Here is a 23,152-nt window from a genome sequence, read left to right as displayed (position 1 = left end):
CTCACATCCCGTCTCTGGTCCTCGGTTTTCTCACCTGAGATAGGAGGTATCTGGGTCTGAATCCTGGAGCTCCTCCAAAGGCCTTCCAGCCCCCAAATTCTATTCTAGGCCATCCCTCCTCCTGGCACCGAGATGGCAGACTCCCTTCCACATGCCGGGTTGAGCCCCAAGGCCATGATGGGTCACACTGCCCCTGTGACCCACCCACCTGGTGGGTGCACCCTGGGGTCAGGCCCAGAGGCGGCAGGACAAACACCTGTAAGTAGCTTCCAGGGGATGGGGGAGGGACGAACAGGCAAAGCACTGGGAATGTTTAGGGCAGTGAAACTACTCTGATACTGTAATGGTGCATATACGTCACTATACATTTGTCAAAACCCATAAAATGTACAAAACCAAGAATGAGCCCGATATAAACTCTGACTTTCAGTTAATAATAGTATATTAATAAAGGCTCATCAGTTGTAACAAATGTACCGCTAATAACAGGGGATGCTGGAAGGGAGGGGAAGGAGGTACAAGGGAGCGCTCTGTACTCTCTGCTCAATTGTTCTGTAAATCTAAAACTTCTCAAAAAAAAGTCTATTAGTTAAAAAAAAAGTAATAGCAGCAAATAGGCAGAGATGGCCTCAGTTCTGTCGGTCAACTGATCGCCCACCACTCTGGGCCTTGATCACCCACCTCCTGTCATTTCTACAGGAGACAGCAGGGAGCCTGCAGTCTAGCTGAGGGGCTGCCCTGGGCTGCCCCAAGAGGCCTGTGGTCATCAGTCCACGTGGGGACAGGAGCTGGAGTGGTCACTTGGTCCTGCATCCATGGCTCTGAGTCCTTCCGGAACGCAGGGGAGCAGGTGTATTGCACACGCCCAGACTCAGGGCCCTGAGGCCGCGGGGATCTCGGACAGAGAAGATAAACCTGGAGATGGAAGAGCTAGCTGGGGTCAGGCAGCAGCAGGGCCGGGAGGAAGGTCTGCAAACCCACGTCCCCTCTCACAGGCCGAGCCGTCCAGTGTAGACCCCGGGGCGAGGGCTCTGGCCTTCAAGCTCCAGATGGGAGCAGGTGGCAGCTGGGGTCACCGGGCAGCCTCAGGATGTCTGGAGGGCGGGGGACACAAATCCCAGGGCCCGACTGGAGACCCCATGGGCACAGAGTAACTAGCGGCTCCCAGTCGGGGACTCAAGGCCACAGACCACGGCGCTAACGAAACCAAACAAGGAGTTTGCTGGGGTTTTTGTTTTTGTTTTTGCGGCCAACAAACACATTCTATTCAAGAGGCCGGCTCGTTATATAAGGAGGGGAGGGAAGAGAAATGCCAGGTGTGAGGCCAAAGTCACCATAAGCGCAGAAACTTCTAGATCAGCTGCCACCACAGCAGGGAGTCAGGTACACAGCACAGGGATTGTAGCTTTGCTTTTTTGAGGAAGGGGAAAAACAGCCTACTTCTCACATCCTAGGGTAAAAGCCATCATCTCTCAGGAAGACCTGGTCCCTGGAGTGTCCTCATGTGTACCTTGTGTCCCGAGGCCACCTGGGTCTCCCTTCAGGGTGGGACCGGGCTCGAAACACCTCCCCGTGTAACTCCCACCATTTTTCATCTAGTCCCTGCTGGATGGTTTGGGATCTTTATTTCTCACTGAAAAAAGCACGGAAGATTCTGGGTCAGGTCCTGTGGGGACGTTCCTAAGCCAGAGGACCCCTTGGGATTGTCTGTCCCCTGGCATCACCAGCCCTTTCGTTTTCACTCTTGGCCACTTGGTCCTGGAAGCCTCTGGGTCACATATCTCTGCCGTTGGCACCTACGAGGTCTTGGGGACACCCCTTCTTACTTGCAAAACACGGGGCTCCACGTCCCAGGTCCTGTGTCCAAAGTGAGTGGACTCTGACCTTCCAGGACCGCTGTGGGGAGCCGACGTTTCCAAAAGACCTGTTCTAAACGGATCTAGGAGACCAGCGTATCCCCAGGGAGGTCCATGAAGAAGAAAGGGGAACCCCACAGGCAGAAGGGAAACCAGAGCCGCCAGGCGGGATTCCAGGGGCTCCGCGTGGTCCCCTCTAGTTTGCACACGGCCCCGTTTTCATGGTTCAAAGGACACAGTTAGAAGATCATGTGGTCTGGTCCTCTGTTGCCTGTGTGCCTAGCCTGGGGAACAGGGCAGCACTGAGCAGAGACCCTGTTGGCTGAAACCTTCTGTGGTCCCTCCTGCCTCCTCGCCTGGTGTCCAGGGCACCCAGGCCACAGCCTGGCCTAACATCTGCTTCCTCCTGGTTATTCTGCTGCCTGCACGCGGCCTGGGACACCTGTATCCCTCCCCACCTCCAGACCAGGGCTCACGACCCCCCACAAGTTCAAGGTTATTATACACAAACCATCTTAAAGGTAACAGTCAGGAAGCCAGCCCTCCTTTATTGCCAACAATTTGTGATTTAAAATACTCTGATGGACTTCCCTGGTGGTGCAGTGGTTAAGAATCCGCCTGCCAATGCAGGAGACACGGGTTCGAGCCCTGGTCCGGGAAGATCCCACATGCCACGGAGCAACGAAGCCCGTGCGCCACAACTACTGAGCCTGCGCTCTAGAGCCCGCGAGCCACAACTACTGAGCCCAAGAGCCACAACTACTGGAGCCCGCGCACCTAGAGCCCGTGCTCCGCAACAAGAGAAGCCCCCGCAGTGAGAAGCCCGCGCACCTCAATGAAGAGTAGCCCCCGCTCGCCGCAACTAGAGAGAGCCCGCGCGCAGCAACGAAGACCCAACGCAGCCAAATAAATAAATAAATAAGTAAATTTATAAAAAAATAACATACGTCGCTGGAATGTAACTGTAAGCCAGTGGCTCTCACAATGGAGCTTTCAAGGGTCCAGTGTCAAGGCCAGCAGGTCGGCTTGCCTCCTCCATCCTGGGGTTTGAGAGGCGCCGGCCGGCACCACGCTGTCCGGCTGGGACTGACCCGTCCTCTTCACCCACTCCTGTCCTCCTCATCCTTCAGAACTAATGCGGGTCTCGTGGATTCATGACGCCTTTGCTGTCAAGTCCGCTGGAAATGATGTCTCACCCCACTACATTTAAAATCAACCCCCTCAAGCACTGTCCATTTGCCGTTTACGCACAAACTTTCTGGCAAGGTTGTGAGCGCTCTGCGAGCAACAGCTATGTCATCCGACTAATTTTTTGTGTGCGGACGGAAAAATAAACTCATAGGATTTGAAAGTCAAAACAAAGGGATGCACAATTGAAAAGCCGGGCCCTTCCACCCTTGTCCCCATCCGTGCCACGCCCCCCCCCCCCACACACACACAAAGGGACCACTTCTAGCTGCACATCCAGTTGGGGCTTCTTTACATGAGTGCAGACGTCAAGTATTTCTCCCCTTTCTAATACAAAGGGCTCCCTGGTATATATTCTGCTCCATTCCTTGTTTATCACTGTGTATGTCCAGGAGATCTTTCAAAGTCGGCACATAGGGTTTTCTGGTATCTGCGGTGTGTTCTACACGGAACACAATAGCTCCACCACCCCCCATCTACGTCACAGGCTGCTGTGGTGAAAACTCTGCATGTTCTTCATGTTTCTAGGACCGTGTGATCGCTGCTCAAAGGGCAACGCGGTCACGGCTTCTGACAGACGTTGCCACCTGCCCTCCTTAGGTCTGGGTCATTCTGCTCTGGTGCAGGACAGCATCTGTTTATGCCACAGCCTCACCAACAGACAATGCTGTCAGACCACCGAACATTGGCCGGATGGGTGAGCAATGGCACCCGTGTAACCTACGTTTGTGTCTATTCTATTTAATTTTTGATGTAACCTGGAAGCACAGAATAACTACTTGAGTTAGTTAGACTTCTGAGTTCGGTGATAAGAAGTTTATCCCTGGCTCTCCTGGACTCTTCTCTGGGGAAAAAAAAGCTGCCGTGTTAAAAATTCCACCGCCCTGAGACCACCATGCTCTGGGGAAGCTCAAGCTAGCCACGTGGTGAAGCAGCATATGGAGAAAGGGATGTGAAACCAACTCAGGAGCCAGACAGGAGCATGAAGAAACCTTCAGAACTCCAGCCCCGGGGGCCACTGGATTGAAAATGTATGAGGAACTCCAAAGGAGAACTGCTGGACTGAGCCAGGCAGCCCCTAGACCAGTGATGATCCCAGGCCATATCCTTAAGCTTTGGGGTGGTTTGTGATATAGCAACAGATGATCAGAAAACTAGGTAATCCTGTGAAATTTAATTTCTCTGTGCCTCAGTTTCCTAATCTACAAAATGGGAGTCACAGGAGTTCCTGCGAAATTATGAGTTAACATATAAATATGTAAACACAGAATACATCTGAACTAACATATAAAGAGATTATAATAATGCATGACAATTACTTGGGAAATGTTAGCTATTACTTTAAAAGAAATGACTGATTTTTATGGGTAAGGTGCCATTATTTAGGGGCAAAATATTATTATTGAGCCCAGTGAGTAGACCATAGCATCTTGTCTCTCAGAGCTGTGATTAGGGGAAAGAGCCAGATTCAACGGCACCCTGATCGCTGCAAGATCGGTCCCAAACTTACAGGAGAAAGGGCAGTTCAGCCAGGCAAAGTGAAGGGACTCTGAGCCCTTGGTGATGAATTAGGGACACAGAAAGTCCCTGTAAACTTTGGGGGTGTTCTCCAGGTGTGCCCCTAAATTGCTCAAGTGCTGACTTCATTTACTGCCAAAAAAAAAAAAAAAATCCCAAAACCAAAGAAGGTGAGGGCGACGTAGGTCAGTGATTTCTGGTCTAGGATGGGAGACAACAAAAAATGGCAACGGATGCTCCTGCAGCGTTTCTAGTCTTTTGAAAAGTGGAAAGGGAACTGCACACTTGCCCGGGACAGCACATGCAACAAAGACAGTGAGTCTCTGCTTTTAGCTGGCTCTTCATCAACGCTGGTGACACTGATTATCTAAGGCTGATCAGAAGGCTGAGATCAGGAATGACTGAATGCAGAAAGTATTTATTAACGAATGCGTGTTAGACAATCTTTCAGAACCGAGGGTGAATGGGAGGAACCAGAAGACGTCTCATGGGGATTTCAAAAATATGTTAGAACCACTGATGTATTTATCCTTTTAAACATCTGTTAAGTAGCCCCTGTGTGTCTGGGGTGGTGCTGGAAGACATTCATAGGGAAGACACAGAGCCACCCTCAGTCTCAAGAGGGGGATGGGTAGGGGACAGGCTGCAGAGGGACCAGAAGGGCCTTTTGTGGGTGATGGAAATGTTCCGTTATCACCATTGGGCTAGGGGTCACGTGACTGCAAACTGATCACAACCCGCCTAACTGTATACTTAAAACTGGCGAATTTTATTGTATGTAGACTACGGGTCAGTAAAGCTGACCCAAAAGTGACTGGTCAACCACCACCCATCCCTATACCATAGGCGAGAAAAAAACAAAACAAGCAATCCACAGAATCCAGGGAAGATGTCCATGTTACTAATTCTGGAATACTGAATATGCTTTTTCAAGCAGTGGGAGTAGAATTTCCAGGAAGCAGCTGTGCTGTGTGTTACAGACCAGTTACATACTTTATTTTCTAGCTAAAATCCTCCAGTTTCAATTGCCCTCCTGGTGCCAAAGCACCTTGTTACACACATCAGATAGGGCGCAGCTGTCCCGTCTTCCCTTACCAGGGATATGAAAGGCCAGTGTTTCACTTTCCAGAGCCCAGTTTAGACGCACAGTAGCTACAGATCCAGGAGGAAAGATCTGCTGGACACGAAGAGCCCAATTTCTCCCAAAGGTAAATCCCCAAATATGAGATGTTCCAAAGCTACAAAGGTGCTCACATTTCCTACCCAAAGACCCCTCATTCGGATCAAGGCAGTACTTAAGTAACCAGGAGAGATAACTCCTTAAACTAACCCTTTCTCTGAGTTGGCAGGTTATTGGATGAGCTCATCTCAGAAGAGGACTCTGAAGGCCTAAGAAAGAGAAGAGAGAAAACTGGATGGTGTGGCGACAGAAAAAGTGCTTGGGTGAAGCCAGCTTGGGGAGCCCTGCAGGGGTCCCTAGGAGTGGAGAAGGGGATGCCCAAGGACACTCCGGGGCTGAGGCCACGATTCCCCATCCCCTCTCCATAAACTACACTTTTCCCTCCTGCCAAGTAGGAGGCGTAGGGATCACCGAGCGCCAAGAACATGTGGATATTGAAATGTGATGAGGAACAGTAGCCACAGCCAGCTTATCTCAACCGGACATCTTTAGTTACTGGATTCCAGATTTTGTCAGAGTGGCGGTTGCTGAGGTCCTGAAGTACCTCCAGTGTCAGAGCCCGGGTGACGTCACGTTGGCTTCACTGTTAAGTGCATGTTACTGGGCTCCAGTTTTCTGACAGTTAGGATTCCAGATGAGGCATGGCTGGCATCTCAGTCAGGACCCTGGATTAACCAGAGTCCCTAGGCATTTGAGATTATTGAAAATATTCTTTGGATTTTTGGGGGGCAATTGCACAATGAGTTCCTTATCTTTCTCCATGAGTGAAATTAGAAAAAACTGATTTGGGGGGAGAAACTGCTAGACTCGGTGCCAGGTTGGACCTTGGGCAAGGTCTAGAATCTTCTTTTTAGATAAATGAGCAGGAGGGGAAAAGGCTGATTCCAACTCACGCACAGAGATTCCTCTCCTGCAAAGCTGGTCTTCAGGGCACAGAAGATGCTGCCGGGAACCTCCATTCAGTGGGTGGGGTGGGACCGCGGCCCCCAGGAGACCCTGGTGCAGGTCGGGGGCCAGACTTAGAGAAACACTTGCGACTCTGGCTGAAGTCTTTTCTCCTCCCCTAGGAGACAGTGGGGGAATGGTTCCCATCTAGCCAGCAGGGGTTTGGAAGGGAATAGGGGCTGAAATGAGGAGGAGAAACAGACCAAGGCAGCAGCTGGGGCCCCCTCCTCTCCCAGGCCCCGTCTCCGAGCCTCTCCCGGGGGTGGAGCTGGCCAGCCCCCAAGCCAGGCCCAGCGCCCCCTGTGCAGGCAGCCAGCCTGGAAGAGGAGTGAGTCCTCCGGGGAGAGCCGCCAGGTGGCCGCTAGTGAGACCTCGAGGGGCAGGCGAGGCTGGGAGGGGCATCCTGACCCTACCCCAGGGGATGGAAGCAAGGGGTTCTCAGCCCCAGGCAAGGCACTCCGAGCCCCCCGGCTCTACCCCAGGCCAGACTTGGGCGTGTCCCACCCCCGCCCGGGACCCTCCTTCTTCCCGAGTGCCCCCCCACCCCCGATCTGTGGTGGAAGGCCAACTGGAAAGCGCATTTCAAGGCTCTGTGATTTGAGCAGATTGTGTGTGGGATGACTCAGAGTGAATGGGTGGCGACAGATGCCTGCAGCAGAGCTCGGAGCCAGGCCTGGCCCTTCTGGGTAAACGCCTGGCTTGGGACTTGGCTTAGCGCGAAGGGCAAATCCCACCAGGGGCCGGGGGGCTCCGGGAATCTGAGCAGAAAATCGGTTCAAAACGGATGAATCCTCAGCCCTGTCCAGCCCCTCCCCACCCGCACCCACCCCCAAATCCGTGCAGTATCAGGAAGCCCCCGGCACGCTGGGCCAGAGTCAGCCTGGCCTCGCTCAGAAGGAGCGGCTGCTGCCCTGCCCCTCTGTTGGAGGTCTCTCCCCGGCACCTGGGTACCGGAAGTTTCCCTTCCACCTCTGCCTTCCTGGCCTTAAAAGTGTATCAGTCCTGCTCTCTGATGAAATGCAGACACTCCCCCGAGAGCACGTCCAGACGCCCCACCAGCTCGGTCTTGACTCTGAGACAGGAAGGCTCACCTGGCCAGTCAAGTGCTCTATCTGGGGAGGAGTTTCCATCATCCAGAAACTCGCCTTTAAGAACTGCCTGTTTCCTGCCAAAGCTGGGTAGGGAAGGGCTAACGGTAATGGCAGTTAAAAAATTATAGCTGATTTTTGGGTAAGTAGAAATCACCCTTCTGATCCTTACTGGTGAAAATATTTCTAGAAATGTCTTCCCACATCTCCCAGCTTTGATAAGAAGAACGGGGCGGGCAGGATTTAGCCATCGGGTGTCCACGGTTTGCATAAAGCAAAGGAGCGTCCACCTCAACCCGCGCCGGAACGGTAGCACCAGGTCCGAGGGCCAGATTCACTCCCGTGCGGAAGGAGCCTTTTTGCCCTGATGCATCATACCTCACGTTTCGTCATCTTTTTTCCTTCCCGAGACAGTCCCACACCCACTACGGTTCATGGAAGAGTCTGCTTGTTGGTCCTGGTTATTTGGAGGGTCGTGCCCCATCCCTACCCTAGGTGAGGAGAACATTCTGTCTGTTTCCTTATGACCCCTCCCCTGAACACAGGCCATCCCGGTTCCCCCTTCCACCACGGACGTCTCAGACCACCCCAAATGCCCACAAGTGTCGGCCCCAATTTTACTTTCAGCCGTGAAAACTCTGCACGTGACTTAGTCAGTGCAGCTCCCCGTCAAGGAGAATGTCTGTTGGTCGGGTTATGAGTCTGCTGAGGTGCCTCCTCTTGTCTCTCCTCTGCCCTCGATTCCATGTCTGATTCTCAATCCAAGAAGCCGTGAGACCCGATCCTGGGAGCCCTGGACCCAGAAGAGAAGTAGGAGTGGGCTGGGAGACAACGCTGAACACTGACTTGCAAGCCCTGGGTGGCCCGGACCCCCCAACCCTCCAGGGGTAGATGCAGTGCTGCCTGTAGCCGGCGGGCCTGCTGTGTCCTGGCCACCTCGCCGGCTTCTGTTCTCTTCTTTACTGGGACCTGCACAGCAAGGCTCTAACTGAGGAGCTGGGCCAGGATCACAGGCATGTGGAAGCCACCCTTAAAAGCAGACATGAGACAGTAAAATGTCAGCACGTACGTTGCCCGCAGAGTAAAGTCAAAACGAAACCCAGGTCTAGGTTTGCTTTTCTCCTACTCTCTCCCCACCTCCCACCACGCTGTATCTTAGGATGAACAGGAGACGCAGATGACCCACCCGAGGGCACAACCTGTCCACACAGGACAGGCAGGCCGGGGGGAGGGACCGGATGTGTCCGTCACCAAGGACAGATGGAGAAGTGGCCAGACTGGAGCCGCAGGGGAACTACGTGAACCCAACAGAACCCAGAGCCCTCCAGCCTCGATTTCCTGATGAATAACCCAAGTGAACAGACCCAGGGAACTCAGAAAAGCAGGTCACTTCAAGGTCCTGGTTGGAGAGGTTCTGCTGGGCTCAGCGGGGGAACCCCACAACTGACCGCCACCTAAAGGGAGGGCCTGCTGTTCACTGAGCCTCTATTACGTGCCCGGAACTGGCCCTTGGTCAGCTGGTTTCATCCAACCCAGTGGTTATTGAGTTACTGTTATCTCCATTTTTAGAAGAAAACTCGGGTGCAGAAAGATGAAATAATTTGCCTGCATCCCCAGCTGGTAAAGAGCAGGACACAGATTCAGACTCAAGTCCAACTCCCAAGCCCAGGGCCCAAGGGCTCTGGGGTTAAAGAGGAAATTGATCACACCCCTCTCATAACTGAAATTTTAGTCATCGAGGCGAGAGCTCTGCAGTCTCTCGTTAAACCGCTTTAGGGCTCTAGGACCTTAAGTCATGCTCTGGGAAAGGAGTCTGGTCCAGGCAGACACAAGGGCTGCAGGAGGGGGGGAAGCTAGAGCCTCCAGCAAGCCACCTGCCTGTGGGTCCTGCCCTGCTTTCCTGAAGTCACCACCCATGATGAGAGCTGAGACGCGTGCTTTCATGACCAGACATGGGCCACAGGGTCCATACAGTGCCAGGGGTGGGGGGCAACGGACCACAGGGAGTTATCAATTGAATCAATCTACAAGAACTAAATGAACACAACTTAATACAAAATAATGCAAAACCCAAAAAGAATAGGCATTAAATTATATTAGCCCACGGGCAGCATATGAGGAAGTGCTAAAGGGGTTTGGTAGGAGGGGATGGGCGTCTTGGGATAAGAGAGACTGGAATACATTTTTTTTTTTTTTCCCCGCCACGTGGCATGTGGGATCTTAGTTCCCCAACCAGGGATCGAACACGTGCCCTCTTGCATTGGGACCTACTGGACTGCCAGGGAAGTTCCTGGAATACTTTCAAAGGAAGAATAAGGTTTCTGTCATTTGAAGGAGAGCAGTGAGGGGCTGGAAAAATCCAAGAAGGATTCCATTAGTCAACAGCTGGGTTGATATAGTTAATAACACAGTACTGCACATTTGAAAGTTGCTAAGAGAGGAGACCTTAAAAGTTCTCATCACAAGAAAAAAATCTTTTTGTAACTATGATGGTGATGGATGTTAACTATTGTGATGATCATTTCACATTATATACAAATATTGAATCATTATGCTGTACACCTAAAACTAATATAATGTATGTCAATTATATCTCAGTTTAAAAAAACTGTGTTTGGGACTTCCCTGGTGGCACAGTGGTTAATCCGCCTGCCAATGCAGGGGACGCAGGTTCGAGCCCTGGTCCGGGAAGATCCCACATGCCACGGAGCAACTAAGCCCATTGCGCCACAACTACTGAGCCCGCGCGCCGCAACTACTGAAGCCTGCGCGCCTAGAGCCCGTGCTCCGCAACAAGAGAAGCCACCGCAATGAGAAGCCCACACACCGCAGCGAAGAGCAGCCCCTGCTTGCCGCAACTAGAGAAAGCCCGCGCGCAGCAACGGAGACCCAACGCAGCCAAAAATAAATAAATAAAATAAAAACTGTGTCTGCTCCCAAAAACCAAAAATCAGAAACAGCTGAGCCGAAATGAGAACCCAAAATTCACACCTCTGGGATCCCTGGCCGTTCAGCACCATTAATTGATGACGTCAAGACCACGTGTCTTTCTCATCCTGGAACGGCCAGCGCCTGGCACGTAGGACTCAAGAGATTGTTTCACTGAAGATCTGATTTCAATACCAGCCTGGGGACCAGCCCTGAAGAGGAGCCCACGGCCTGGGATGAGGTTCCCTCCACCCATCCTCAGTCTCCCAGCCCCCTTCCCCCACTCAACTCCTCAATAAGGAGGGAGTCAGGCCTCAGGATACCTGGCTTCTCTTCCCAATTCAACGCTTGCGACTTTAGGTGAGGCAAGAAGATTAAGAACCTTAAATATCCTAGATTTTCAGTTATTTTCCCTGAATGAATTTAACCTTTTAACCTTCCCTTTCCTCTTCTGTAAAAAGGAGCTTACATCTGTCTCACAGGCTTAATAGTGGGTAAAAACAAAAGCAAAAACAGAACACCCCACCTTAGACTGATTGAGCCCTTGGAAGTTTCCATGCAAACTAGGGAAGCAGCTAGAGAGGTAAGGAGCCCGGTCCTGAGAGGCCGGGTGACGAGGCCTCCCTGGGCTGTTTTCAGGGCGAGGGGTCACCTGGCTGATAGGTCAGCGGAGCCCACGGAGGCTGGCTCAAGCTCACTGCCTGTGTCTCTCCCACTCCCAGGAAGCTTCATGTGCTGACTCTCCACCCCCTGCCCTCGGCTCCGGCAGGCCTCTTACCTCGTCACACCTGAGAGTCCCCCCACCGTTTATGCTTTGGGGTCTCCCCTGCTCTCGCACGTAAGCCTCCAGGCAGAACCCTCTGCTGCACCCCACCGCGCCCCAGGCCCAGGGGGCGCCTGCCGAGTCCCAGCTCCTCTGCGCAGCCCTCTCCCACCTGCCCCCGACCAACCCCAAGGACCTGTCTTTCATCACCTAGAGTCTGCCACGATCCAGGGCTTGATTCCCCACAGCCCGCGAGTCTTGATTCGTCTCATAGGCTCTTTTCTCCCCACTAGACTGTAAATTCAGAAGCAAAGGCTCAAGCTTCATTCTACTATAACCCCACTCCATCCCCACCCATCTCTCCCAATCACCAGGACTCAAATACCAGCAATCGGGGACTCTAAGCTCAAGTTCTCGCCACTCATAACTAGTGCAGCCCCTGGCGTATGGGAGGGGACTGTAGGGGGAAGAAACCCCCAGAGGAAAACCGACGTGGCTTGCTCAAAGCAGCGTGCACCGGTGCCGGTGGAGGTCGAGCCTGGGCCGCGTCTCCAGGTCCAACCCGTCCAGCCCGCAGCTCCACTTGTGGCTCTGCAGACCCGTGCGCCAGTTCAGGCTTCCGGTTCTCAGCCTCCATCCTCCTCCTTCCCGCAGACAACAGACCAGCCTTAGCTCAGTCGTGGGTCAGGACATCTCCCATCCTCTCTTCCTCCCCTTCCTGTCTTTCCCCACCCTCCTCCTGTTTTCTGTTTCTTCAATGTATTTCCCAGAAGTTAAAAGCAACAAGTACGCTTTCGACAGCTCACCCTCCAAGGGCAGGAGACCAGCCAGCGCGAATATGTGGTCCAGGGCCTTCCCAGGAACCACGGGGCCATGCCCAGGGGTCCCTGCAGCATCCCGATTTTTTCCGTTTGGGACAGATTCAATCAGTGATGACTCAGGGAAGGGAGAGGAAAAGCAGGGAACGTCAGACTTGAAGATTTCAGCTAGGGAACTTTCAGGCAGGTGGGGGGACTGTGTGGGGAGACCTCGCACTCAGGTGGGTGGGAGGGGGAGGGGGACTGAACTCGTACGGGGAACACAGATGAATGCGCCCACGCACGTACATGCCACCTTCACGAGTGATTCTCCGAACCACCAAGAAAAAGTTACGTAAGGAGAGAACACACAGCACCTAGGTAGGGAAGGAACATTTGGTTCGGCTTGGAGGTGTTTAATTTAACAAGAGGCTCCCGAGGAACAAAGCGAGGATTCAGCATCCGTCTTGCATACGGCGGAGACAAAGCGTCATGAGAGAACAGAGCTCCCCCCTCCACCCCCCGCCCCCCACCCCGAACGTACAATCACCATGCATGCGGAAATCCAGCTCCGGGAGGTCTGCTTACTCAGCCCCAGGTGGTCCTGGAGGTCTCCTCTTCCCGGGTGCTCATCAGAAGTGCAGGGCTGGGAAACGCTGGCTCACAAGCGATGGGGGAGACACAGCGCCCCCGGCTCTGAAAAATCCTGCTGCCTCGCTCGCTCCAAAGGTCCCCGAGAGAGGGAGGGTTTCCCAGCCCCCTCAGCACAGGCGATTTCTAGGGTTCAGCTGCTCTCCGAGCCGCCGCCGCCGCCGCACGTCTGCAACAGATGGGGACCCGGCTGGGTGTGTTCCAGTCCCCAAAGCAGTGCAACAAGCGATGGCAGCAGCATGGGCTGGCCCGAGACGGCGCAGGCGGCAGCCTTGCTGGCCCGAGACGGCGCAGGCGGCAGCCTTGCTGGCCCGAGACGGCGCAGGCGGCAGCCTTGCTGGCCCGAGACGGCGCAGGCGGCAGCCTCGCTGGCCGGAGCTCACGATGCAGGCAGTGCACGGGCAGATCCCCTCATTGGCGGGACTGCAGCAAACTGTCATTACCACCGTGTCGGGGGGCTGCCGCGGAGGCAACTCCTTACTACACAGGCAAGGGGGCAGGAGGGAGGGCCCAGCAAGGTCTTTTAAAAAGGCAGCAGGACAAATGCAGGCGGGGGAGGCTGATGATGCCACAGTCGATGGCATCTGAGCTCCAAGTCCTCTGCCAGCGCAGCCCCCTGCACGGTCCCCGTCTCCCTTCAGAGGGAAGCAGCACGATGGCTTCAGAGACCTGGACTCCCTGGGGTTCCCCGCTCTTGGAATACAGAGAATGCCGCTTTCTCTCTGGCAAGAAGGATGGCTGAGGCCCTTCCCAAAGGCTCTGCTAATCGAACTCCCATCTGAAACCCCAGACCCTCAACGCTGACCAGACTACCTGCAAACAAACATCTAGAAGGCAACACCGTCCCTGCCTGTATCAACCCTGTCCTATTTCCTGTAATTCTGATGCTCTGACGTCTGAGGCCTCACTGACCCTGGAGGGATGGCCCTCCCAGGGTTCGCCAATCCCTAGAGAGAGTAAACTGCTCCCCTGGGAGCACATCTTTCTCATGAAAACCAGCAGATGCAGAGCCCACACCCCCTCACCTCTTCCATCCGGCTCTCACCCCTCCATGGACCAGACAACCAGGGGTGGCCCCTGCGCCCACAGCCCCCAGAGCTGAAGTTATTCAAACTCGCCAATCCTATGCCTGCTCAGCTGCCTCGCCTGCTCCTTCCCACAGAAACCACATCTTCCCCCGCTCTTCATGCCTCCTCACCCACCCTGTGCTTCCCCCGCGTGGCGTGGGAGCCTCATAATCAACTTCTTCCTGGTGGCAGTCACCCTGGTGTCACCTGAAAGACCTCTGGGTCCTCTCAGACCTAAACACGAATATTCTGTGACAGCAGCCCAGGTCCATTTCTCTGAACCTCAGTCCTTCCTCTGAGGAAATAGCCGGAGTGAGACACACTTGCTCTGCACATCTCCCGGGGCTGCTGTTGGGAAAACGTGTGAGCAAAGCATTTGGACAAAAATAAGCATCGGCTTGGGATGTGAGGGATTATTCTGGAACCAGAGGGCAGTGCTAGCGTAAACTCACGGTTTGGCAAAAAGCTGGCGTCACTTCCGGCGCTCTGGAGTCAGCCCTGCAGCTACCCCCTGGGCGCAGGAACGAGGGGTCCACCGGGGACCCAGCCAATCACCATAGTTTCTCCAGCTGGTTCTGGAACTCGCCTTGCTGGGTTAGCGGGGCTTGTTTTGTTTTCTGAGTCCTTTATTCCAAAGCAATACAAACACGCTTGAGGCAAAAAGCCTAATTAGTTTTGCCTGGAATAGCTGGTCGTGCCAGGGAAACGGGCTGCCCCGTCCAAAGTGGTCAAAGGTCTGCCGCCCTTAGAGACAAGCGCCTGCGAATGACTTACGGGGCGGGAGTGACTTTCTGCAGTTCTGACCGCCAGCAAGCCCCGGTCTCAGGTACCTGGTACTATTCATTAGAGACGGAGAAGCACAAACCACTGTGCTCCGGCCGCCAAGCTACCACCACGAACACGGCCAACGTCTTCTCCTGCATACATGTTCTCGCTTCCAAAGTCTCCACTGACCCTTGAAGGCTCACATCTCCTCTTCAGGCTCGGAGCTTTTTCACCTGCTCTCCTGAGAGGGTGGAGGGTCAGCACTCTTGGAGGTAGGACCAGTGGCCCTACCACTGGTCTCGGGGATAGTCCTGCCTGTGGCCCATCCCCCCGATTCGCCCACCCCCAATGGATCCTCCTAAACACTGCTTTCCAAACATGACTCTCAGCACCTTCACCAGATCCAAAATGACAAAGCAAAACCAAACTAAACCAGAAACGAAAACACGATTTCCATATCACCTACAGAACAAACCCCAATTCTTCAGGGTGCCGTACCAGGCCCACAAGAGCCAGGCCCACAGCCGTCCAACCTTCCCACCTCGTGGGCTTGTGCTAAACTCTCACCCAGGGTTCTCATGGGTCCCCCTCCCCTCAACAGGCTTCGCAGGCATCTGTAGGTTACGACCCGGCCTTTCTCGTGGAATTGGTTTCTTGAGTGTATTTTTCGTGCTGGCGTTTACATACGCCATCTCAACCTGCACAGTAGGTAACTGGGTAAGATACTGTCTATTGTGTGAATAAGGAAATTGTAGTTCAGGGAGGCTAACTCGCCAGGGTTACAGACAAACCAGTTGCAACGCGGGGACTCAATCACAGGTGCATTTCCCTCCAGTTCTGACAGGTTCACACCCCACCCCGTTTTATCTATTTACTTTTGCTTATTTGTATCTCCTGGGTTTTCTGTGGCACAGGCTTATTACTTGTGTAATTAAAAATAAGAGGAGGGCTTCCCTGGTGGCGCAGTGGTTGAGAGTCCGCCTGCCGATGCAGGGGACACGGGTTCGTGCCCCGGTCCGGGAAGATCCCACATGCCGTGAAGCGGCTGGGCCCGTGAGCCATGGCCGCTGAGCCTGCGCGTCCGGAGCCTGTGCTCCACGGCGGGAGAGGCCACAGCGGTGAGAGGCCCGCGTACCGCAAAAAAGAAAAAAAAAAAAAAAGAGGAATGTGCTCGCACTCTCAAAGGTGGTAATTCCCCTTTTAGGGGCTTGGCCCTAAAGAAAATCCGAACTGCAAACAAACCTTTCTGCACAAAGAGAGTCTGCGGCAATGAGGAGGCCCAGATGCCACCTGAGTGCGCAAGGAGGGGGGAGGTCTTGTCGGGGATGCTCGGACAGAGCCACACGCTGTGCTGTCAGGAAATCACAGCGGCGACGTCGAAGAATTCCAATGACGTGGGAGGTGTGGCAGGAAAATCGCAAACCATGCACAGTATCACCTCGCTCTGTAAGTGACACAGAAGACTAGAAACACAGGTCACACGTGAGTAAGGGTGCCCCCACCCGGCCCCTGTGCGACAGACCAGGGTTAGAGTCTCAGCGGTCCAGGAATCTGGCACAAGCCCTTTGCCAAGTCCCGCACCATCCTCAGCCGCGAGCCCCAAACTCAAACGCTGCGTGCCAAGCTCATTCCTGTGACAAGGCGCCACTGCAGGAGGGTAACCACACCCCTCACGGAGCGTCCAGATCAGCCATGGCACCGGGCCTGCGTGTCACACCCGCGAGGCACGTGCAGACTGACAGCAGCTGCTAAGGAAAGCCTTCGTCCTCCTTCCTTTTGGAGGCGGTCGATCCTGTCCACGTACTCAGTCAGCAATCCTGGGGCCACCGGTTCTGTGCATGGGAAAACCAAACAAGAGGCTCCCCCTGGGCCCAGGGTCTGGCTCCGGCTGCACTAGCTGCACTTGTATTTCACTCGGAAGCTGGGCAGTCCGGGAGAGTGGGCATGGCCTGGCGTAGGCCTGGCGTTGGCTTGACCATCCACTGGCAACAGCATCTAAGATGTTCCAGGTCAAGCAGGGATGTGGGTGGCTGTGGCACTTGACTTTGGAATCCCGTTTCTACAAACAGCTTGAGGCCAGCGCGCCTGTATCCACTCACTACACAATATGTTAGGGCAGCAGCAGTTTGGTGGCCTCTATAGTATCCCAGTTGGCCAATCAAAAATGGGCAGAAGACCTAAATAGACATTTCTCCAAAGAAGACATGCAGATGGCCAACAGGCACATGAAAAGATGCTCAACATTGCAAATCATTAAAGAAATGCAAATCAGCACTACAATGAGGTACCACCTCACACTGGTCAGAATGGCCATCATCAAAAAGTCTACAAATAATAAGTTCTGGAGAAGGTGTGGAGAAAAGGGAACCCTCCTACACTGTTGGTGGGAATGTAAATTGGTACAGCCACTATGCAGAACAGTATGGAGTTCCTTAAAAAACTAAAAATAGAGTTACCATAGGATCCAGCAATCCCACTCCTGGGCATATATCTGGAGAAAACTCTAATTCGAAAAGATACATGCACCCCTTATGTTCATAGCAGCACTATTTACAATAGCCAAGACATGGAAGCAACCGAAATGTCCATCAACCAATGAATGGATAAAGATGTGGTACAAATATACAACGGAATATTACTCAGCCATAAAAAAGAATGAAATAATGCCATTTGCAGCTACATGGATGGACCTAGAGATTATCATACTAAGTGGAGTAAGTAAGACAAAGACAAATACCATATGATATCACTTGTATGTGGAATCTAAAAAATGATACAAATGAACTCTTTTACAAAACAGAGGCAGACTCACAGACATAGAAAACAAACTTATGGTTACCGAAGGGGAGAGTGGAGGAGGGAATAAATTGAGAATTTGGGATTAACAGATACATACTCATATATAAAATAGATAAACAACAATAACCTACTGTATAGCACAGGGAAATGATATTCAGTGTCTGTAAAAGTCTATAATGGAAAGAACCTGAAGAAGAATATACGTATATAAAATGAATCACTTTATTGTATACCTGAAACATTATAAATCAACTATACTTCAGAAAAATAAATAAATAAAATAAAATAAAATATCCCAGTTGGGAATCAACATGCGGAAGAGGACGACTTGGCACGTGGAACATCCTTATTGAAATCTGTGGCAGAGAACATCTTGATCAGCTCAAGAAACGTTAAAGCTTTTCATTGGCAAAATGAGTTGTGTCGAGGAAGGGCTGGCTCAGGAGGACGGCACAGCCTGCAGCAGCCTGGAAAGAAGCGGTTAGAGAATCCAGCCAGCCTGGTAGCACCCCCTGCGGCCCTCGAGGCCGGGCTGCCTTCTGTCCTGCACCCCCCACCTCAGGGGACCTGGTGCTGAACTCTGCTGTTAGGTCGGCCCGTCCCGCCCCAAGGATACCTCTGGCTTCTGCTCAGAGAGAACCTGCCAAAGGGCAGCAAGTCTTCCTCTGAGCTACAGCAGCTTGCACCTGCCGCCTAAAATCATCCGTAGGGGCTTAGCCGACTCTGGTCTGAGATTTCCTTTCAGTGTAACGTATCACCTGGTACTGCGGTTGTCAGGGTAGGGGAGGTGAGGGGACACATGGCCTCACCCACCTCCAGTACCGGAGGCCTCCGATATTTACCAAAGCACCCAGGTGTTTGCTAACGCGCCCAATGGGCTTAGATTCCTTTGCCACCCGGCCACTCACTGGATACCTCCATCCAGGCAGAACTAGCGGTTCTAGAACTCCTGGACCGCAAAGACTTTTGGAAATCAGTGGGACCTCATGCCCTGATTTCAATGGAGAGGAATCAGAAACAAACCAACTCCCACCCCAAAGGGTAACAGTCTCTCCATCTTTCCTAGCCACGTCCCGGACCCTCAAAGGTCTTAAGAGACTTACTCCCTGGGGCCCCACGTGTGGAGGCTGTTCCCAGGCCACAAGCTCCCCCGAGCCGTGAATGTCGAGCAGGGTCCTTGAGCTCCTCCAAGGAAGCGCGCTGACCATACACACGTGCGTTAGAGCGTTTGCGTTTGGAGCACGTCACCTGCCCAGTTACGGAATTACCACTGCCAAATAACTGACACATATATGAGCTCTAAATCACAGGCGACCAACTGGGCAGTGACTTGCCCGAGGCCACCTGGCCGGGTGCCGAGAGGACCAGGACCCAGGTGATCTTGATTTTGACCCCACCCCCCCCACCCCCCCCGCACCTGACAAGGAGGAACCTAGCCCTGCCTGCTGGAAAGCTGGGTTTGTTCACATGGCCTGCAGTGGCCTTTCCCCAACTTCAGTCCAAACAAGCCCAGCTGTGGAAGGTGCAGAGAACTGGGTAGAAGGGGAAGGATTTGCCATTCCTGCCGGCAGCCGAAAAGATGAGGCACACAGAGGAGCACAGATGGATTGGGGGTAAGTAAGCTACACATGCTTAGGTATTTGCTTCTCAAAGCCGACACGGGTCTCTCCTCCTCATAGGGTCTTCTCTGAACCCACCCCAGCCTCAGCCGGCACAAAGACTCCCTCCTCTTATGTACCATGTACCTGCGGTACAATTATCAAACTAATATAATATTGCATATCAACTATACTTCAATAAAAACAAAGAGAAAGAAAAAAAAAAAACCAACAAAGCCTCCCTCCCCCACCGGCATGGGTTCCTCTGGCTTCCATCCCGTTAACTTTTAGGCCCCAGCCCGAGGCTCCGGAGAGCCCCCGCGATTCTGAACACTGCAAGTCTCTACCTGAATGTCTCATCCAGGGTCAATGCCGACCAAGGAGCAGGGTCCTCAGACCTGGGACGCGGGGGCCCCGTCATCCGGGAGGTCAGGGCACTCATCTTCACGGGAGCAGGGAGGAACTTGGGAAGCCTCCGTCTTCCTCTTTGACTTTGCAGTTAAACACACAGGATGGCCTTGCCCCTTCACAAGGCCCCCTCGGTCTGTGCAGGGTCTCCACCATCCACCACAGACCTTGCTCTATCTCTTGGAGGTCCCTCTCGTAACAACAAATATCCAGGGGTCCCCCAAACATGTACCAGCCTCATGCTGCATTCCTGGGACCCAAGAGATGTAGAAGACAAGACCCCCAACCTCGTGGACTTCAGTCCTGGCCGGGAGGAAGGTCATGGAGACAAGGAACAAGCAGGCGGAGGGTCAGTGCAGTACCTCCTGCAGTGTAGACAGCAGCCACCATAGCAGTTGTCGGAAGGACGTGGCTGCTTTGGAAGAAAGTTGTAAAAAAAAAAAAAAAAACAGCTTCGTGAAAGGATTAAGGTTGAGGCTGAGAGTTTGAGAGAGAAGAAGGAACAAGTGAATAAAGAGGCACTGGAGGGTCCTTGCATTTGGTAAGGCTCCCCTCTTGGTCCCTGGACATGCTGCCAAGGCTCTGGAAGGCTCTGGAAGGTTCCTGGCAACCAGATCTTCCATTGAAGCTGGAAGCCAGGCTTGGTTCAACGACAGCCGAGTGCTGATGGGCTGAGCTTGGCTAGACCCAGGCAGGTGCTCCAGTTCTGAAAGCCTGTGACCTAAAATCACCTCAAAGGCACCGTGGAACAGAAGGCTCTGGGCTGCCCAGGTGGTGGCTGGAAGGCCAGGATGGTGCTTAACAAGCCCTAGTCTTCCTGATTTAACTGAAACCAACACAAATCACACTGGGGCACAAAACAATTTTTTCCTCCAGGCTGCCCTCTATAACAGCGGTCCCCAAGCATGTCCTCTCTTAGACAAGCTGGACTCGTCTTCCGGTGCCTTCTAAGAAGGATGCCTTCCCTCGTCCTTTTAAACTGGATGCTGCTTTCCTACAGCCCCCCGACCCCGCCCGCGCCCCTGCCTGCAGACGTCTCTGTGAAAGATGTAAGAACAGGCAGGTTGTGTGTCCGGATTTGTTGGCCACACAGATTCCCTATCAGTCAATCTTTCACTGAAAATCGAATCAACACTAAAACTTAAGCTGAGACCTATAAAATGTTTAACAACTTTGAAAGAAGTCTCTCAGATAATTGTGTATATTCTTCTTTGCTAGTGCATCCAAATTCGACAAGTAGTAGTTTTGTTTTAAAATAATTAATTAATTTATTTATTTTTGGCTGCGTTGGGTCTTCATTGCTGCACATGGGTTTTTCTCTAGTTGTGGCGAGCGGGGGCTACTCTTCATTGCGGTGCATGAGCTTCTCATTGCAGTGGCTTCTCTTTGTTGCAGACCACGGGCTCTAGGCGCACGGGCTTCAGTAGTTGTGGCTCCCGGGCTCTAGAGCGCAGGCTCAGGAGTTGTGGCACACGGACTTCGTTGCTCTGCGGCATGTGGGATCTTCCCGGACCAGGGCTTGAACCTGTGTCCCCTGCATTGGCAGGCGGATTCTTAACCACTGCACCACCAGGGAAGGGAAGCCCTCCGACCAGTAGTAGTTTCTTAAAGGTTAGTTGCAACGTGGAGTCTGAAAATATGTCAGTGACCCTTTTGTACTGTTTTGCATTGAACTGCATTGGTCTACTTTGCATTTTGAATTCATCTTTTTTCCATGTATGATTCTGTGATGCAGTGCATTGGTTGTTTGGAAAATACTGTTTCACTGAGCTATGCAGAATTTTCAAATGTTGATACATTTTATTATACAATAATTAAAACAAATCATTAATATTATCACTGATCTAATCACTGAATAGAAATATCCTTTTTTAAAGATAAATTTATTTATTTATTTTGGTTGCATTGGGTCTTTGTTGCTGCACACGGGCTTTCTCTAGTTGTGGCGCCTACGCTTCTAATTGCGGTGGCTTCTCTTGTTGCGGAGCACAGGCTCTAGGCACGTGGGCTTCAGTAGTTGTGGCACGCGGGCTCAGTAGTTGTGCCTCGCGGGCTCTAGAGCTCAGGTTCAGTAGTTGTGGCACAGGGGCTTAGTTGCTCCACAGCATGTGGGATCTTCCCAGACCAGGGCTCGAACCCATGTCTCCTGCATTGGCAGGCAGACTCTTAACCACTGCACCACCAGGGAAGCCCCAGAAATATCTTTAACGATTGGGAAAATGTCAAATCCACAGTGGTGGATATGTGTTTACCAAAATTCTAATTTTCACTTGAAAGATTAAACTTATCATTGGCACCAACAAAAAAATAAATAAAAATGAAAAAAGAAGAATGTAATATATAGGTACTCTATAGGTATGTATTATATAAGTACTCCTCCTTGCTGTTATGGGTTGAATTGTGTCCCCACACCCCAAAAATGTGTGGGAGCCCTAACCCCCAGGACCGCTGAACACGACCCTATTTGGAAATAGGGCCTTTACAGAAGTAATCGAGTTAAGGTGAGGGCATTAGGCTGAGCCCTAGTTTAATATGATGGTGTCCTTATAAAAAGGGGGAATTTGAACACAGATGCAGACACGTAGAGAGAGAGATGACCAGCCACGAACCAAGGAGCGAGGCCTGGAACAGACCCTCCCCAGCACGGCCCTGCCCACACCTTGGTTTTAGACCTTTGACCCCAGATCCGGGGGACAGTAAATGTCTTCTGCTCCAAGGCCCCCAGTCTGTGGCGCTTTGCTATGGCAGCCCCAGGAAACGCACCCACTTGCGTTTTCTTTCTTTTTTTAACAGCTCTATCAAGACAGAATTCACATACCATACAATTAACCCATTTAAAGTGCATTAATGAACTGTTTTAGTATTTCACAGACCTACCGTGTAAGCATCAACACAATTTTAGAGCGTTTTCATCACTCCCAAAAGAAACCCCATGTCTACTAGTGGTCACTTCCCACGCCCCTCTCTTCCCCCACTGATCGACTTTCTATATCTGCGGATTTACCCCTTCTGAACACTTCTTATAAACGGAATCATTCACCATGTGGTATTTTGTGACTGGCTTCCTTATCTTCTCAACCAGAATATAACCTAGTTATTTAGACATGAGTCAGCACTGTACCAGGCAGCTGCAAGGGGTGGGGGGATGGAGGGGAAGGGGGGAGGGGGAGGGAGGAAGGGGGATGGAGGGGAGGGCTGGGGACCCACTGGCTTTAGGATCAGAGTGTGAATCTGTCCCTCACTCTCTGGTTCTGTGACCTAAAGTGAGTTACTTAACCTGGCCCAGAGCCCCTCCCTCTGTAAAAGGACTACTGCAGCCTCAGGGCCCTGCGATGACTCAGTGACCACTCATGCGCAGGCCCGGCATGGCTGGCTTTACGGTTAGTCCTGTCCTCATGCCTCGAAGACGAGCTGCCACTTACTAAAGCTGTCATTTAATACAAAGGTGGTGATGAGGATAGCAGGGCAGGCAGGTCCTGGGGGGCCCTCCCACTGAATTCCCCAAACTGCTGAGCTCTCCTGAGTTCTGATTCCCTCTCTTATCCCTGGGACAAGGACTCAGATAGGACCTGCTCCTTCAGCCTGGGTTTCCAGAACAAAC

General features: G+C 52.5%; 1 protein-coding gene across 7 annotated transcripts in view; it reads right to left on the bottom strand.

The window, feature by feature from the left end:
- PRKAG2 (protein kinase AMP-activated non-catalytic subunit gamma 2) overlaps nt 1–23,152 on the bottom strand; it is a 277,321-nt gene that overhangs the window by 213,444 nt on the left and 40,725 nt on the right. The window contains exon 1 of one of the 7 annotated variants that reach the window (XM_049715161.1): nt 12,808–12,831. The exons of the other annotated variants lie outside the window; for them this stretch is intronic. Within the exon in view, the coding sequence (XP_049571118.1) occupies nt 12,808–12,816 (9 nt within the window). The 5' untranslated portion in view covers nt 12,817–12,831. Of the gene's footprint in view, nt 1–12,807; nt 12,832–23,152 lie in introns of those variants that run through there. 7 annotated transcript variants of the gene reach the window in all.

Source organism: Orcinus orca, chromosome 9 (assembly GCF_937001465.1).
Source record: "Orcinus orca chromosome 9, mOrcOrc1.1, whole genome shotgun sequence".
Classification (NCBI taxonomy): domain Eukaryota; kingdom Metazoa; phylum Chordata; class Mammalia; order Artiodactyla; family Delphinidae; genus Orcinus; species Orcinus orca.
This window is presented reverse-complemented; position numbering and strand designations above follow the sequence as displayed.